This window comes from Aquarana catesbeiana, linkage group LG10, assembly GCF_042186555.1.
Source record: "Aquarana catesbeiana isolate 2022-GZ linkage group LG10, ASM4218655v1, whole genome shotgun sequence".
NCBI classification, from domain to species: Eukaryota; Metazoa; Chordata; class Amphibia; order Anura; family Ranidae; genus Aquarana; species Aquarana catesbeiana.
Window position 1 is genome coordinate 112,176,340 of NC_133333.1, and position 19,393 is coordinate 112,195,732.

At 43.0% G+C, this 19,393-nt stretch overlaps 1 protein-coding gene across 1 annotated transcript in view; it reads right to left on the reverse strand.

Annotated features, from left to right (window-relative positions):
- HYOU1 (hypoxia up-regulated 1) overlaps positions 1–19,393 on the reverse strand; it is a 74,693-nt gene that overhangs the window by 13,016 nt on the left and 42,284 nt on the right. The window contains 5 exon segments of the mRNA XM_073602458.1: positions 3,945–4,029; positions 6,809–6,942; positions 10,216–10,338; positions 10,791–10,878; positions 17,790–17,968. Coding sequence (XP_073458559.1) covers positions 3,945–4,029; positions 6,809–6,942; positions 10,216–10,338; positions 10,791–10,878; positions 17,790–17,968 — 609 coding nt within the window.

Below are 19,393 nucleotides of genomic sequence, written 5' to 3' on the forward strand. Positions count from 1 at the left end.
ATAACATTGTCTTTTATACTGTAGCGGGTGCCCCGCACTTCTTGCCAGCCACCGCTGAGATGACACAGGCTCTCAGAAGGGAGAGAAGCCTGTCAGCTCCTGCAGGGGAATTCTCCCCCTCCCTCTCCTATTCACCAGTGTGTGCACGCGAGCAGGGCTCGCAGAAAGACAAGCTGCCTGTTCTGTTCCCATCCCTGCTTTCCTATTGGCAGGGGAAGGAGCCAATAAACAAGAGCTGCAAAAAGAACAAAGGATTGTGGGACATTTAGTCCCTAAAAAACAGCCCCATAGTTTTCTATGGGGGCAGGACTGCACATCCCAGCATGCTCTAGGGGAAAAGACGATGACGACACCCAGAGGCTGACAAGTGCATTCTCCAGGCGCACCTATACAGACCACGTGAAGTGTTCCAGTTGTGAGGTAGTCAATCAGGCTACCTGAAGAGCCTGACTGTTTCGGGACACTTCATTTGGGCCTTGCCCGCAGGATTGGTGAGCGAGCACTTGCCTATTTTACAAAACGATACAGAGACACTGCATGCAGGCAACGTTGCCTATTTTGCCTACACCTGTAGGGCCAAAGTCACACTTACACCCTGCTAAGCAGTCAGTGTCTGCCTTGCTACTCGGATGCTGCCATCATACGCCATTTTCACTCTACCAAACAGGATTTCTAAGTGCACCAACTAAAGAGGCTAGCTGAAGATTCAAGGGCTTCTTCCAACGGACTTAAGTTATTAGTGTCATATGGGCGCACACATACCCAGGGCTCAGAAAAGGTAGTGTATGAGCGAGGTAATCTGAACTTAAGTGTTACATTATTGAATGCTGCATTAGTACAGTGTTTACGGTTTTCTGGGCCTGTGGTGTCAGGGGACAGAAAGGAGAGGTCTGACATAAGAAACGGTCATTCCTCTGCTCTCCTCCTGCCTGGACTCAGCCCAATTTAAGTAGAGGTGACCAGTCTGTTTCAGGGTCTGCCATTTTGTGATCTGTCAATTGTTAAAGTGTTTGCCTCTGCGCTCGGGGTTACTCACCTTGAGGAGTGCCCTAAAAAGCAGCCATACAATATCATTGAGTTCTACTTCTACTGATTTCAGTACTTATTACACTGTTAATTTACGTGATACATTTGTCTATTGTTCAGATATACTGCTGCTTGTTCCCATTCTAAAGAAATTTCTTAGTAAAGGACTATTTCTGTGTTTTACTATAATGAGACACTTGTTATAATAAAACATTGGTGGTGTTTGCACTAACATTGTTGCCAGGTGTGTCAGAGGGGCTGAGACTGTTCTTGGGGTTGAGAGACTGAGTACAGAACCAAATATACTCAAGCGGCTCCTCTGGCGGGTGGGGGAGCGCGCTACAATACTTTTACCAAGAAAAAACCCCAAAAAAAACAAACACGTATATTGTGTAGTAAACTGTACCAATTGTGCTCATAAGTTTACATACCCTGGCATAATTTATGATTTCTTGGCCATTTTTCAGAGAATATGAATAACACAAAAACATTTTTCACGCATGGTTAGTGTTTGACCGAAGCCATTTATCATCAACTGTGTTTACTCTTTTAATCATAAATCACAACAGAAACTACCCAAATGACACTTATCAAAAGTTTACATACCCTGGTGATTTTGGCCTGATAACATGCATACAAGTTGACACAAAGGGGTTTGAATGGCTATTAAAAAAGCTAACCATCCTCACCTGTGATCTGTTTGCTTGTAATTAGTGTGTGTATAAAAGGTCAATGAGTTTCTGGACTCCTGACAGACCCTTGCTTCTTTCATCCAGTGCTGCACTAACATTTCTGGATTCTGAGTCATGGGGAAAGCAAAGAACCGTCAAAAGGATCTGCGGGTAAAGGTAGTTGAACTGTATAAAAACAGGAAAGGTATATAAAAAGATATCCAAGGAATTGAGAATGCCAACCAGCAGTGTTCAAACTCTAATTAAGAAGTGGAAAATGAGGGGTTCTGTTGAAACCAAACCATGGTCAGGTAGACCAACTAAAATTTCAGCCACAACTGCCAGGAAAATTGTTCAGAATGCAAAGGAAAAACCCACAAATAACTTCAGGTGAAATACAGGACTCTCTGAAAACATGTGGTGTGGCTGTTTCAAGATGCACAATAGGGAGGCACATGAAGAAAGATGGGCTGTATGGTTGAGTTACCAGAAGAAAGCCATTACTACACAAATGCCACAAAGAATCCCGCTTACAATACGCCAAACAGCACAGAGACAAGCCTCAAACCTTCTGGCACAAAGTCATTTGGAGTGATGAGATCAAAATTGAGTTTTTTGGCCACCACCATAAACGCTTCATTTGGAGAGGAGTCAACAATGCCTATGATGAAAGGTACACTATTCCTATGGTGAAATACGGAGGTGGATCGCTGATGTTTTGGGGATGTGTGAGCTACAAAAAAAAGGCACAGGAAATTTGGTCAAAATTGACGGCAAGATGAATGCAGTATGTTATCAAAAAATACTGGGGGAACATGTGCATTCATCAACCAGGAAGCTGCTCATGGAACTTACTTGGACATTCCAACATGACAATGATCCAAAACACAAGGCCAAGTCCTATCATTGGCTACAGCAGAATAAAGTTGAAGTTCTGGAGTGGCCATCTCAGTCTCCTGACCTCAATAGCATTGAGCCACTCTGGGGAGATCTCAAAATGTGCGGTTCATGCAAGACAGCCCAAGAAGTTCCAGGAACTGGAGGCTTTTTGCCAAGAGGAATGGGCAGCTTTACCATCTGAGAAGATAAAGAGCCTCATCCACAAATGCCCACAAAAGACTTTGATGTTAAAGGGGGCAATACATGTTATTAAGAACTGGGGCATGTAGTTAACTTTTGTTTATGATTTAAAAAGAGTAAACACAGTTGATTGATAATAAATGGCCTCAGCCAAACACTAATCATGAGTGAAAGAAGTTTTTGTGTTATCATTCATATTCTCTGAAAAATGGCCAAGAAATCAAATTCTGCCAAGGTATGTAAACTTATTAGCACAACCGTATGTTGTCCAAAAAATAAGCATTTGAAAAACTGCTGAGCAATTATCGACTGACATGAAAATATGCAATGCCCACCATTTTATTCTCTAGGGCCTCTGCTTAAAAATATATGTTTGGTGGTTCCCAAGCTGTTTTTTTTTTTTTTTATACACGTAGAAGAGGATTGTCAGAATTGGCCAGGACTGGAAGTGGTTAATCTTCATTGCAATTACCAGTGTTACCTAGACCACATTTGCACTAGATTATTATTTGCGGTTGTCTGAGTCAAGTCTGCTTTTATCCACTGCTTTTAATGGCACTAACTGAAACAGATGTCAATCTGGCTACTAGTAAAGCAAATAAGAACTATAATAAAAATGGATGCTCTTGAAACATTTTAAGCTATGTAACGCATATCATACACATAAAATATCTCAGCCCAATGCACGGATGTGCCCTTATGCACTTGGGTTACTTCACTGCAGCCAGCAATCAAATTCGATTAGGGCACACATGATGGCAATTGGTGGCCATGCAGAAGCTACTCTGGTTTCTCTGTAAAAACACAATGATACAAAATACACTATGTACAGGAAGTCCCCAAGTTACAAACACAATAGGGATTGTAGGTTTGTTCGTAAGTCGCAACCACTGCATTTGTAAGTGTAACTTCCGGTAGGAACACTGCATTTGTAAGTGTAACGCCTGCCTGTGCATAGATGTGGGATGTTCCAGGAGCTTGCTATCTTATCTGGGGCTCTTCTGGCCATGCAGTATTACAGTATGGGATGTGTCCGGAGGTATCCAGGACCAGCGCGGAGCACAAGTGGCCAGCATTTGAGGCCGTTCGTAAGTAGGAGTCGTTCGTAACTTGGGTGTTCGTAACTCGGGGACTGCCTGTATTCTTCAAAATAATTGGTCCTCTTACCGACGTCTCACTGATGAGCTTTTCTAAAGTGCTTAGTTCAACATCTGTGAATATCTGCTCATCTTCTGGGATCTTTTTGACAGTCCTAAGGAGGTAAAACCATAAAGAAAGATTGAGAAGGATTGTGGGAAAAGATAAAGGCAAGAAGTTAATCAAAGAAACTATGCAGAGCGAGTCCCATGTTCTTCCCCACATCTTGCAGATTATGAGGCAGAAGGTAGCAAAATTCACTAAGGTAAGGTCCACATACATTTGACATTTAATTATAAAATACAAGTGTAAATTAAAAGGGGAAAAAAAAAAAAAAAAAAAGAGGAAGAAGGGGGAAGAAGTTTGGTGCAAATCTCATCAATCTGAATTAGGATTTCAAATTTGTCCAATGGTTATGCTTTCAGCAGCTGTTAACCAAGGAAAATGCTTGTAGTGGTCAATTATCAAACGACGAACACATTAAACACCTATAAAAAAACAAAAAAAAACAAACACACACAAAAACAGACCCCACGTAAAAAAAAAAAAAAAAAAAGAAAAAAAAGCACACACACACACACACACACACACACACACACACACACACACACACACACACACACACCCCCCACCACTCCCTGCAGCCGATCTTTCCCCATTACCAACTTACGCTTGATTTTACATGCTTTATTCTGCACAGTGTCTGTCACCTTGGTTGAGGCAGGGCTTTTGCTTACCCATGTCAAAGCCTCTAGCAAGAACAGTGAGCAGCACAGTATTGACGTTACCCAATCTCATTCTAAATATCCTGAGATGTACAGCTATGGCACTGTATATGCCCAGGAGTGCCTAGGCAAACTCCTACCAGAAGTAAGCTGCTATTTTTCAGAAAGAATTCCAGACAAAAAAAAAAAAAAAAAGTAACATTTTACCAAGATATTGCTTAGGCACGATGAACATTTCTAAATTTTTTTTTTTTTTTTTATAGGGAAAAAATACCAAATCTTCACTTAAGAGTTCAGATACATTTTCAGCAGGAAACAAAACCAACATGGTACAAAAACGTGGATTTGGTTTAACCTGTAAAATCCTTTTCCTGGGAGAATGTCAGAGGGCAAAGGGTTTCTTCATATACTCAATGCCTGGGTTATATTGCCACCTTCAGGTGAATAGACATTTGAACACATCGGTACAGGGCCTACTTACTCAAAGTCAGTTGCTGCTGACTGTGGAAGTCCATACGCAAATTTTTCGTTTCTGGAATTAGCACAGCTGAAAGTACAGGCATGCAGCTCTAACTAGGATAAGATTATCTCTGCCTTTTCTTGAGGCGCAGCTTCTTATAACACCCTGGCAACTGCCATATGTCACCACCGTGGCATTGTCTGACTGCACTCCAACTGGGTGACCCCAAAGGCAGAGAGACAGATGAAACGCCCTAAGTTCCAAGATGTTGATCAGGAAAAAAAAAACAAAACAAAACAAAAAAAAAAAAAAAAAAAAAAAAAAAAACCTACTCCTCCCTGACTTTTTTTTTTTCTAAACTCATCTGGAACACAGTCTTGATCTACTCTTTTCCAATGACTATGCGTCTTGAACTGACTGGATCTTCATCCTTTGTCAGATTCTTCCAATTGAAATGAACAATTTTCCTGCATCTAGTGTCCTGGAAGAGAAGCACCACTCCAGAGCTGACCTGATCTTTGGATTTGCATTGACAGATTGAGGTACAGATAGTGGGGTTTTGTCCCAGGATGACGGAATATTGAGCTGCAAATTTCTGGAGTGGAAGTGGGCATACAAAACTCCATAGAAGAAAGACACCATCTTCCCCAGCGCCTTTATGCAGAAACGTATTGGCAGTATTTTTTTTTTTTTTTTTTTAGAGACTTCAGGGACTCCCACAGAAAAGGTCTTTATCTCAGGTAGAAGAAAACCTTGAACGGAGCTGTATTTAAATTACTAGGCTATTCCACATACTATGGTGGGACCAAGGCTGATTTTTGGAGGTTCAGTACCCAACCAAACCGCTCCAGGTTCCATCTGACCGATGTTTTACGTTAAGTCTGAGCCGATTGCTCTTAAAGCAAGCTGTCTAGGTACCACACAGTAGGGATATGACAAATCCGCAACAACTCCAGAACCAGAGACAATACCTTGGAATGGGTGCGGTGACACTGAAAAGGAACTCTTTAGCACTGCAAGGAAAGCCACTCTTTTTAAGGCTTTAAGAAATAGGACATCCTCTCTTCACTGGGTACTCTCTTCTTCCACATCCAAGGGTTGGTCCTTTGACACCTCATCCTTCCACATTAATGGATAGAGTGTGCACACATTTGCGGCAGAGCCATTTGTACAAGCTAGATAAGACAAATTGATCTTTTCCTGAGGGGTGCCATTACAGGGTGAACTATGTAGGTGGCCTTACCTACCCCATGTTTTCTGGAAGCCCCTTGGGAGTCAGGACTCAAAACACATCCATCACCTCAGAAAACTAGCACAAACCTGAGGCTGTACGGTGCTGTGACATTTTTTGGCCAGTGTCCATTCACTTGCAGGTGGAAGCATAACCCAGTTATTACGGATATGAATAAACCATGTTTCCTGTGGTATCCGATTAAGAAACAAGAACTCCTAAATGCAGCTGTTAACCAACTCACTCAAACAAGAGGTTTCTTTTTTTCAGTCTATGTAGATGAAAGCTTAGTCACATATGATGCACAGGGCAATGATTCTCTAAGTGCAGTAAGCCAGAGCCTGTCAGAATGAATGCCTTGACTGAGTCAACTACAGTAAACTAATAGGAGGTCACTACAAGCAAATAGAATCATTACAAACCCCCAGCACTCACTGCAATCTAAGCAAGTCTGACAGTGATTATAGACTGAACTTACTTTAAGAAAATGGTGGAGTGATTAAGCAAACTATCCAATGCTGACAGCCTGTCTGGCCACTTTCGTCGCTCCTCTACCTTGAAAAATAATGACTTGCACACTTTCTTAAGTTCAGTCAATTTCTCCTTCAGTTCCTGTGAAGATTAAGAAAACATGTTAAAGTAAATAAATAATCAGTTGCATGCCTTCATCAATGAAACATACTAGCATCTATGAGATCAAATGCAGGACTGAATTTACAGCCATTTATGAATGAAAATTAGAATTTTTGGTTTACATTATAAAATGCTTTCCCTGAAATCCACCACAGGACAGGTATTTCATATTCACAACTACTTGGGTTATGCTACCATCTTCAGGTGAATGAACACTGTAAAAAAAAAAAAAAAAAAATAGTAGAAATTTCCCACCCTGGCATAACCTCTCCCACCTTTGCCTCAGTTTTGTAGCAAGCAATGGGGAACAGAGAGGGAGAGTAGTAAGTATCCTGGTGTCCTGTCAGAAAAGGATTCTACAGGTAAACCAAACTCCTAATTTCCTAATCGTACAGCACAGGACATTGGAACTTTCACAACTACTTGAGATGTTCCAAAGCACTGAACATGGAGGGCTGAGCAACATAAAGCCATCAAGCAAAAAAACCCAGAAAACAGAAATGGGGACAAAAAAAAAAAAAAAAAAACAAAAACAAAAAACAATACAAAGCCTCCAGCAAGACCTTTCGTCCAAGACTTGGCATCCATCTTCTTGAACAGAAGCTTGATGCTAAAATCACCCAGGAAGTACAGAGACCCCTGGCGGAATGGGTCTGACCAAAAAAAGAAGGCACCTTGGCCTGATGCCATAAACCTGAGAAATGAGCTGAAACAGCAATTAAAGTAATAAATTGAGAAACAGCTGGACCCTTGTGAAGACCCTCGAAAAATAAATGAATACAAAAAAGAAGTCGTCAAAAAAACAAAGCTGTAGACTTCCAATAAATAATAGCTTGAGCTACATCCAAAGTGTAAACGCACATTCTCCTTGGGAAGCCTAAAATTAGGACAAAAACATGGCAACACAATCTCCTAGTGCATGTGGAATGAAGAAGAACGACCGAAGCCTCAACACTACCTTATCCTTGTGAAAAGCCAGGAAAAAAGGCTCCTTGCCTGAAAGCGCAGTCAACTCAGACCCTGCGAGTCTAGCTAATTTTTTATCAACAAGACAACCTTGTGTGCAAGGGCGACAAGAGAATCTCTTGGAGAAGTTCAAAGGGAGAAGTCTGCACAACGGACAAGACAAAGTATAGGTCCCACATAGACAAGGGGGGGGCGTACAGGCAGAATGCGTTATACCAACAAATGAGATGCAACGGGTCTCAAACAAAAACAGCCAAGGCAGATACCAGATGGTACAAGCCAAACATTTCCACACCAGACAGGAGAAAAGACAAAATGCGTCCACGATATATGGTCAATGATGAAACTTGGAAGTCTCACACCTGGCAAAAAAAAATGCTCTCCGTGTATGGAAGTTCACCTTCCTGGAGGTCAACCTTCTAGCTTTGAGGAGAATAGGGTCACAAATCAAACACCCTTATCCCTCAAGATTTCACAGTGATGCCATCAAAGCCAGCGACCATAAAGCAGGATTGAAGATGGCACCCAGTGACAGAAAATCTGGCCGATTTGTAAGAAACACAACTCGTCCACCAGGAGGAGATCTACAAGGTCTGCCACCCAAGAAGTGGGAGCCAGAAGTCCTCCAGATGAGACAAAAAACAGATTAAGTGAATTCCATCCTGAATTTTCAAGTTTTTGGAACTTGGTCGAATATAGGTCAGATGTATCTATTTGACATGGGAACCATGAACAGGGTGGAATGGAAGCCATGAGACCCCTCTTTTTCTGTTATTGAAACAATGACTCCTTGGGATTTTGATTGAAAAGATACCCTTGGAGGGCAAAAAGCATTGAGTAAGCAACAAAACTCCAGCTTGTAACTCCAAGGTGCAGAACCCAGTTGTCAGCAAAGGTTAATAGATGCCCCCCCCATCCATGCGACTGGGAGCACCAGTTCACTGAGGAGGATTTTCCTCCAGAACCAGAAGACTTGAAGCCCCCTGATAAAACAAAGCAATCATTGACCAGGCGGAATCCATTCAGGATGTTTGTACATCAAGCTTAAGCTCCTCTTGGTTTGGGAACTGTAAACCAGTTGTAATAGAAACTGACACCTCTACTCTTCTGACACAAGTATGAGTATTGTGATCTTTCATGTGCAAAGACATGTTGCCGCCGCAGCCCCCCCCCCCCCCCCAGGGAAAGCCGCCTAAGGAAGTTTTCCCAAGATACCCACCAAGAAACTCAAGGCTCTCAGAAAATCATAAAAGAGCAGCAGCCCAGCTAAGAGGAGAGCTTGCTCAAGGCAGGCACTTAAGTGGCAAGTCACCCCCAATACACAAGCTGTGCCTTTGTGTTGATGGCATGCTGTGGCTCTGCCTCAGTGTAGCTTTACCACTGGAGCTGCATCAGATGGACAAAATGGCACCTGTACAGACGCATGTGAGGACATGATTATGTATACGCACTGGTCTGCCATTTTTAAAAACGTGGCTATTGCAGTGTACGACTTTGCATGCAAAAATAAGCCTGCACTACCCCAGATGCACAGGGAACACTCTTAGGGGAAACTGCCACACACAACACCACAGAGAATCAATGCCCTGAATCTGTAAGGCATTCTCAAGGTCAATGGATACACAGTACCCTGGAGATCGCTGAGCGCAGGATCCAGCCAGAATGGCAACATTACAGGCCGCTCCTGCATGTGGCTTCAAGGTACATCCCTCTTGGCCTTCTGGACATAGTCAACTGTTCTAGATGAAGTTTTTCCCAATTCCAGCAAGGATATCCAGAAAAGGCCATAAATAAGTAACTAAAGCACATGAAAGGAAATCTTCAGAGAGATATCTCTGGGCACTTCGATCTCCTAAGGACACTAGCTAAAAACTAAGGTTTAGCTGAGCTAAGAGGGGGTTACGCCTGGGCAGGAAATTCTGCCCTTTTTCCGCCATTCACTTGAAGGTGGCAGCATAATCCAGGTAGTCATGAACATGAAGTATCCTGTGTCCTGTGATGTACAAACAAAAGGGTACAATTAACTGCTGAGACTGGAAGCAGGATCACTTGTCTATAATTGCCTATTGTTTGTTCAAACTTATGCAGCACATATGGCTAAAGTCAAAACATCACATTCTTAAGGATATGAAGATTATGGCATTGTAGCACTACAACAAAAGACTTGTGCTGTATAGTTACAACCCTTTAAAAACTGCTGAAAATGAAGTCTTTCAACAGCAACATGAATCAGGTTTGAAAGATACAGGGGGGGAAATAAAAACAAAACAGATTAAATTACTGTACCTTGGTTGAAGCTTGATAACCATCCTCCTCTAGCCATCCCGACACCTGTTGAAGCTTGCTGGAAATCTCTTCCCTCTGTTCAGCTGTAGAAACTTTTTTAAATTCCCCCTGTTCAAGCTTGAACTATGACAAGATGTTAGAGTTAAGTATATACTGACTTTCACACAAAGTGTTTAATACATTTGCATTCATTGTATAAGGCACCCCAACACAATAAAGCAAAAGTAGCTCCAAGGCCACATGCATTGCAAAACCGATAATGCACTACCATGTGGTCGTCTACTGAATTTGGAAGAAATAAAAAAGCATGTTTTTGGTCCATTCCTGTGTGTTGGCAGCCCATTAAAAATAGCATATTGCATAAAGGCAGCCTATCTATATAAACCAGTGACACACATGCGTTAACACAGCACATAAGAACAGACATCTGAATGGGCCTATACTCCCATTTTCTCATCAAATGATGGTGCTGGAAGGGAGGCAGAATCATAAAAACAAAAGGTTTTGGCTGAAATTGTGCTTTAAAAGGAACGCTATATATAAAAAAAAAAAAAAAAAAAAACACAAAAACTGACCTGTGTCTCAAATATAAATGCCTCCAGGCTATTTGCTGCTTTTTCATGCTCATGTTTCTCAAAATCTCTTTCAGTCAGTTCTTGCAATCTGAAATAGTAATGAGAGGTGTTAACCCTGTATCATGTTTATTTCATTTCTGAGGGTTTGTTCATACCACGTGCAAAGACCTGCTTCATTTGTTTCCTATGTGCCCTGTGCACTCCAAAACAGCATGTCTGCATTTTTCCACACAGCTCTGCACATGAACATGTAAAAACTGTGCAGAAAACATATGGGACCAAAAAAAAAAAAAAAAAAAAAAAAAAACCACAAAAAAACACAAGAAAGATCCCACTGTCACAACAAAACTATTCACCTGTAGCCTCACCGAGCCAAATTCGCCATTACTCTGGCCATATAGAACATTACTGTGATGTTGTCTTAAAGAAAAGGGGTGGATAAATAACATCAGTTACCATGTCTGGCCAAGGAAGTCATCCACCCCTTTATCTAGATTTGACCAGAAGTGGTGAATATAGGTTGGCAGGGCAATGGGCAGATCATTTTGTCACCAGGTGTCATGAGTATATGGGAAGATGTACAGTCCACCCACTGACCCCCACATCCACCAGCCAGAGATGTGGAAAGAGGCCCTAATCCTCAACATAGGAACAAGGTGCTTTGCTGCTCACATTCAAGTCTGGTAGAATTTTTGCTGTGTAGTTCCCCTTTACATTCACATCAGACCCAGATCTTGGATTAGAATTGGGTACGGGACCCTACGAGTGTGCTTTCTGCTGCAGGGTTCTCCTTCGTATTCATCATCTCGGACTCTAAATCTTGTACGAGGGATTGGCATTGATATTAAGGCAGGTTTTTCTCTTTTGCTACAGGGCTTCCCTTTAAATTCATATCAGACCCTAAACATGGATAAAAAAACTCTGGTATTTATAGTAAAAGGAGAATCCCACACAGTTTTTATAATCCTGGATGGAGGGTTTGTAAGGATAATAAAAAGGTAAATGCCACAGTTTTTTTTCTAAAGCCATAAAAAGGCACAAAGTGGGGGAGGGGAAAAAAAACAAAAAAAAACACACAGACTCAAGTCAATGTGCAACCTCACTGAAATGTGCTTCAAAAGCCATGTAATCTCTGCACCTCAAATCTGCACTTTTTTTCCCATCAGTATTTATGTACATAATGGTGTGAAGAAGCCCTGAAAGCTAAAGATTTAGTGCATCTTCTGATCAGGCCCTCCGATTTCATTTTCATGCACCAACTGACAAATGCGTTGCCAACTATGTTAGTTTTGTTTGGTAGTACAACACAGGAATTCATATTCATGACTACTTGGGTTTGCTGCCACCTTCAGGTGAATGGACACTGGCCAAGAAAAGGCAGGATCCCAGCTCAACCTGGCACAGATTTTTAGCAAGCAATGAAGAGGTACGTGGGGAGGGATGGATGCTGAATAGCCCGGGAAGTGCCAACTCCTAGTGGATAGGCCCTAACTAGAAGAAGAGGAGGCACCTTGCCCTTAATACCATACCATATGCCTAAGATGAAAAATCCACCTAGAAATAGTTGCTTGAGAAGCAGCCTGGTGCTTGCGAGAACCCGCGGGGGGAACAAAGCGGGAACTCGACCGTCGAAAAGAAACGATAACAACTTCAGAAAAATTTTAAATACTTGAACAACATTCAAAGTGAAGCACCTTCTCCTTAGGATGTTTAGGGTTAGAGAAGATTGCAGACAATCTCCTGATCTGATTTAGGTGGAATAACAAACTACCTTAGGGAAGTAGGAGGCTCAAGTCTTCATCACCACCTTAACCTGGTGAAGGGGAAAAAAAAAAAAAAAAAAAAAAAAAAGTCCCACAGAGACAGTGGGAGTGCACAGGCAGAACAAACCCCTGTGACACCCTGTACAAAGGCTTTTACCAACAAAATGAGACAATAGGTGCCCAATACCAAAGTGGATAAGGCCAAGCTTTGAACCTCGATTGTACTCAAGGCCATAAACCTCCTGACAGGAGAAAAGCCAAAACATGCCTCACAATATACTGTCAGAAGGAAACTTAAGAGACTTGCACCAGGCGAAAAAAAAGCTTTCCTTGTATGGCAGTGCACCTTACTGAAGGACTTCCTCTGGATCAACTGTGGGTATAGGATTGTATGTTTTTTTTATTGGTTGAACTAGATGGACTGGTCTTTTTTTCAACTCAACTATGTGACTTTCTGGATAAAAGGTAGGGTCAGCGTCAGAAAAAGCCCTATCCCTCAGGACTTGAACTTCAACAGCCATGCCATCACAGCCAGTGAACATAAAGAAGGATGGAAATCTGGCCATTTCAGAAGAGCCAACCGCTTATCTGCCAAGAGATTTACGATGTGTGTTGGAATGCCCTTAACTTTATCCTGCGCAACAGGCAAGGAAGAAGCCACAGTGGAGGAAAGGAAAAAGATCAGAGAATTGATCCCAAGGCGTTATCAGGACATCTACCGCAAACGCCTGCAGATCCCTGGTGAAGGACAAAACCTGTCCAGTTTGTTGTCGACTCTTGAAGCCAAAAAGGTCCACATCCAAATTTCTACAAACACGTCCAGGAGAAGAGCCCATTCTCTCAGATTCTGCTGCTGCAAGCTAAGAAACTCAGCACTTGTATCTCTGGAATTTGTGAAGACGGACTTTTTGCTTGAAACTTTGATGCAATAATCATTTATTTTTTGGCACCGATTTTTAGACTACTGGGGTTGCACTTTATCATCACAAGACTGTTCACATTGAGTAAAAATTAGGGAGTTGTGTATAAAATGTAAATTTTGATCGGTAACTGCCGATTTGGCATGCTGTCAATTTTTTTTTTTTTTTTTTTTTTTTTTTTTTTTTTTTTAGGCATTTAACGCTGCTCAGGATTTTTTTTATTTTTAAGCTGAGAAAGTCCATCTGCCAACTTTCCATAACGGGAATGTGCACTGCAACGAGGGCCGTAACGTGAAGTTTTGACCAAGATCAGATCGGACCTGCTTTTAGAGCAGCACAACTTTTTGTTCTTCCTTGATAGTTGATATATGCCATGCAGCCTCTACATTGCCTGCCTGACTGCACCCGGATGGGGAACCCCTGAAGGTGGGACAGACCAGTGTGGATGTAGGAGAGCCAGCCAAATCAACAGAAGTTCCAGGATGTTGATTGGCTGACTAGCATATTCCCTGAACTGAGAAATTCTACAGGCCAATAGGCTAGCATCTGGTGTCAAGATTTTCCAATTCTATCATCTGTGTGGATCACCACCATTCCAGAGCTGACCTGGTCTTGGGAGTCAGGTGCCTTGAAATAGCCAATAACTCCTGATGTTTGGCCCATACTGCCATGATATTGAGCAGAAGATCTCTGGAATCTTCTGATATTAAGCAGAAGATCTCTGGAATAAAACTAGGCTCAAGGGACCACACTGAAGACAGCAACCACCTTTCACGGCACCCTCAAGCAGGCTTGAATTGACAGACTTCCCAACAAACTTCAGGGGGCAGAGACAGGCAAATCCTTTGCAGAAGCTGTACCTTCACCTGGCACTTCAGAACTGGAGCCAACACCTTGGTAAACACTCTGGGGACCAATAATAGTTCATAAAGCCACTGGTAGATCTTCCACTGCAAATCACAGGTAACAATTGTGAGCCTAGAAAATTGGGAGACGTAGATAGGCATTGTTGATATCCACCGATGCCAGAAAGTTCCCCTGATGAAGCAAATAAATCGCCAATCAAATAAATTACATCCTGAAATTCTGCACTTTAAGGAAGCTGTTGAGACCCCCTTGAGGTCCAGAATAGGCTGGACATCTCCGTTTCTCTTGGGAACTGTAAAGAGTTTTGAACAGAAGCCGCAAGTAGTCTTCCTCTGGCATGGGCACAACGAACCCCTGGGACCACAGACTTTCCAGAATCGCAAAGAAAATCACTTTAGTGGAACCAAAAGATACCCTTGAGCACAAAGCATGGGCAGGAAAAGCAGAGAAAATCCAGCTTGCAGCCTCTGGACACCATGCTGCAGACCCAGTTGTCTGATGTCTTCAGTCCACACAAAAGGCCAACAAACATGAAGAGTCACCCATTTCTGACCTGTCACCTTCCCCTCTTTAAGGGGTGAATGAGCCTTTTCCCACTTTTCCCTTTTTTTTTTCACTTTTACTTTTCCCACTCTTTGGAATGAAGGTACCCAAAAGATGGCACAAACCAGCATTTGTCCTCAAAGTGCAGTGCCTTACTTTGCCTCTTGCATAGTTCTGCCCAGCCCACAAATACTTGAGCCATAGGATCCTTCTCTTGCGGACAGAGCGGATTGCCACCCTTGAAAGCAGCCTTATGGAATTTTACAAGACATCCAAGAGGAAATTCAAGGCTCTTGAAAAAACTTCCAGGAACTGTTAGATGGCAGGATCCTCCAGGTCAGATTCTCTGGAAAGGAACACGCCTCACCCAGATCTTAAGGGCTTTGTAAACCCCCACCACAGCAGGCTACAGAGCCGCTCCTACTAGAGACAAGGATGTTGTAAAAGAGGGGCCTCCATCCTCTTACCTGCTGCGTCTCAAAAAGACCTGTCCTTATCCACTGGGATCAGTCAGGATCGTATTTAAAAGTAGTTAATAGCCAGCCCAGGTCAACAGCCAGAGAATATTTTCTGTAGAATTCCTCCTCCACTGGTGAGTAAAACACTTCAAGGTGGTACATTTCTTCCTACAACTGAGGGTGCACTGGAAAGGAGTTGCGATCCAAAACCAGTGAAGATCCAGCAGGGGTAACTTCAGGTTAATGTACACCACATCTGCTGAGACAGCACTGAATCTTGAGAATCCTACTGGAAAGACTCCTCCACACAAGATTCCTGATTCTCAACAGCTTCAACTTCAGGAAGATTTTCCTCTAACGCCTCACCCTCCATCAAAAAGGAAGGAGAGATCCCATGTTTTCGTCCCAGGCGGTCTAAGCCAGTGAAGACCTGAACACGCAGCCAAGATAATGATTGTAGAAAATTCCTCCTCTGAAACAAAGTGGAAGACTGTGCCCCTGAGACAGCGGAAATACTGATCCCTTAGGGGGTACTTGCAAGGCATGGGGGTCTTCCCTACCCAATAATGGGGTTTGAGAGCCCCACCATAATCCTCCATTTCCCCTCACTTCTCGGCTGCGAGAGGCCATGGCTTGCTGAGAGCCTGAAAAATGTAGGCACAAGCCAAATGCTGACGTGGCATTCAACCCCTCTGATCCAGTGTCCCCAGTTACTTGTTGGACCCTGTGGAGCTGTGCCAAGCAGGTGCATTATCTTGAAAATAGAGCCGCTGGCAGTATGAAGCTGTAGGAGCTATAACACGTGCTACCTGCCTAAAGGATACAAAAACATGCCAAACTTGCACCATGATGTATTTGCATGTGTGCGGTGTCACCCCCTCCCTGTTCTTAACATCGCTACTACAGCAGAGTGCTCCTTAGCAAATATCCAGAAAATAAATAAACAAAATGTACCAGGGCCCACAGGCATAAATCTTCACCTATTACAGGAAGCATATTCCGCAGGGCCTTCAAGGATATGCCCCACAAACTGCCCTGGACCTGTAGAGCATCCTGCCAATGATTTCAACTGGTTCACTGCACCAAGGAGATGGCTGTCCTCAGGATCTAGCACAGACTGGCAGTGTTGCAGCCTGTGTCCATCCTTGCATGTGTGGTGCGGTGTACAATCCCCTCTGGCCATGGGAACTGATCCAGCTAAAGCCCTCCTCTACCCCACAAAATCTTGAAAACAGAATACAGAATCTTCGTTCACTAGCTAACAACTGTAGCTAGTTGAGCTGGGAGGGGTTATGCCCAAATGGGGATTGCCTGCCTTTTTTTGGCCTGGGTCCATTCACCTAAAACTGGCAGCAAAACCCAAGTAATCATAAATATAAAGCACCCTGTGTCCTGTGATATGTGATTAGGAACATTTCTTTTTTTTTTTTTACACCAAAAATGTAAAACAGAGGAAGTGGCCGCAATCAAGGGGTAGTATGAACCTGGTTAGCATATGGGGGTGGGGGGTCTAGCTTAGATAACAAAGGGCCAGGCAGGGTGAGCTGAGGATTTTTTAAAATTATTTTTTAAAACACTTGTATATACAAATAAAAAAAAATTCTTATACATCCATAGGGTATGCCCCTCTAAATATTAAGTTTGGGACCGCTGGTTACTTTCTTCTGAAACCTGTGTCTAAGCACCTTATCTCCTCGATACAATGCCATAGTCTCTCACTATAGACTTCCGGATACACATATTGACAACCATGTAATGCTCTGCAATTTTTTTGTACGTGTTCTACTATTGCTAGTATTTTTATTTCTCTGATAATTTAGATGTTGTGCCTAGGTGCTATTGATGTTGTTATCAGAGGATGGGCAACCCCATTTTGTTCTTTGTACGACCCAGTATGAACACTTTTCTTAAAGCAGAGTTCCACCCAAAAATGGAACTTCCATTTTAAGTGTTGGTGACCCCCTGACATGCCACTTTTGGCATGTTTTTTTTTTTTGGGGGGGGGGGGGGCGTGGGTACCCTGTTTTTAGAAGCACCCAGCTCCCACTTCTTCACCCTGGCATTGCCAGAAAAGAGATCACCTCTCCCCCTCCTTCCCTGCAACCTTCTGGGACACGTCACAGGTTCCAGAAGATTGCCTGGCCATTCACAACATGCAGTGCGCTCCCCGGCTGTAAAGCCACAGCTGGGCGCCCACAGTTAAAATGCCAGTGCCGCAGAGAGGAGAGGGAGGGGAGCGGGGCTTCATGTGTCTGCATCGCTGGAACATGGGACAAGTAAGTGTCTGATTATTAAAAGTCAACAGCTACACGTTGTAGCTGCTGACTTTTAAATGGGTGGAACTCCGCTTTAATAAAAGTTCATGTTTAAAGAAGAAAAAAAAAACAAAAAACAAAAACCCACAAATACACACACGCCATACTGGTACATTGTGTAGTTTTTACTCACTTTTTAATAGATTTCTTTTCTTCATCTTCTGGTATATTTGGAATATCATGTACAGTTTGCACTGCTCCAATCTCATCCACAATCTTCTGCTTCTTAGGCACCACTGGTTTCTTAGGCTCCTCTTCTGGTGTCTTTATGGTTTCAGTTTCTTTACTGCTTTCAGATTTTTCCTTTGTATCCTAGTGGGTTGAATATAAACTTGTTTTACATGAAGTTATCAGAATAAAATCAGATTTTTCTTGGAGTCCACGGGAAGTCCTACCGTAGGAAATGACACTTGCACCAAAAAAAAAAAAAAAAAAAAAAAGACACTGGGCTAGCCCAGGGTATAAGCCCTCCTACAACCAGGAAGCATCAGGGTGTAACCCCTCCTGCTACCAGCATCCCTAAGTTTTGTAGCAAAGCAGTACTAAGAGCCTGATCATAAAAACACAAGGTGTGGGAGTACAAAGGAAAATTTTGATACACTTGTAAATTTGTCATCTTGGAGGACTTGCATTCATAGACCATAGGTTATAAGCATTTTTTTTTTTTTTTTTTTTTTTTACAAGGGAAAATGAAGCTAGATGTGTGATGGACCCCCTGTCCTCAACAGGACTATGTCCACTGTAAACATGCTTCCTTTGTCCAGAACCAGCACTATCCAAGACCCCTTAGCTCACCCAGTCATTAGCCGTAACTAAATGTAGGGTGATAAAAACATCGAACGGTTTATTCAAAACACATGTACACAGGTATACAATCAGGGAACAACTTCCCCCTCCCTTTGATTCAGGGTGGGGTAAATTGTCCAATCAGCAGGGAGAGTTGGAGGAATTCGCCCCTCCCCTCTCCACCCTGCCCCCAGTCCACATGCCAGGAACACAAATACAAAACATCCATCCCATAATATATTTCTGCTAAGGCAGACACAACAGAAAAACGGGACACAGCCACACCTCAAACGATCCAGCAAACAGTCCCTAACAGCACGAAACAACACACAATATATACATATATACAATATTCCAGTGTGGCTGTACAGCGAGTCCGACTAGCACAGATCAGACTGGGGTTCATGGACACAGGGCGATTTACACATAGGAGGGGCCGGGGGAGCTGGACACGGAGTTTCCAGAGCTCTCCAAGGTAAGCTGGGTTCCACAAGCCCCCCACCCAAAACGTCTCCCGTCACAAGATGTTTTTGGAAAAGAATGGACAAGGCCAAAACCTGTCCCTTAGGAATACTTGAGGGCAAGTTCTGGTCAGGCCCGATTGTAGGAAGGCAAGAGTGAGGCACAGAGTAATCTCTGGGGTTGAAATGCCTGTGTTCACACCAGGCAAAGAATGATTTCTGGGTACGATAGCAGATCTTTCTGAAAGTGCCTTCCCTTGCTTTTAGCAAAGTAAATACAGTTAAAAACCCTATGACCCTCAAGACCTGGCCTTCAACAGTCATGCTGAGCGTGTGAGAGCGAGCGAAAGAGGAGCGAGCGAAAGAGAGCGTGCGAGAGGGAGCGAGAGGGAGAGAGAGGGAGGGAGCGAGAGGGAGAGAGAGGGAGGGAGCGAGAGGGAGCGAGAGGGAGAGAGAGAGAGAGGGAGAGAGAGGGAGGGAGAGGGAGAGA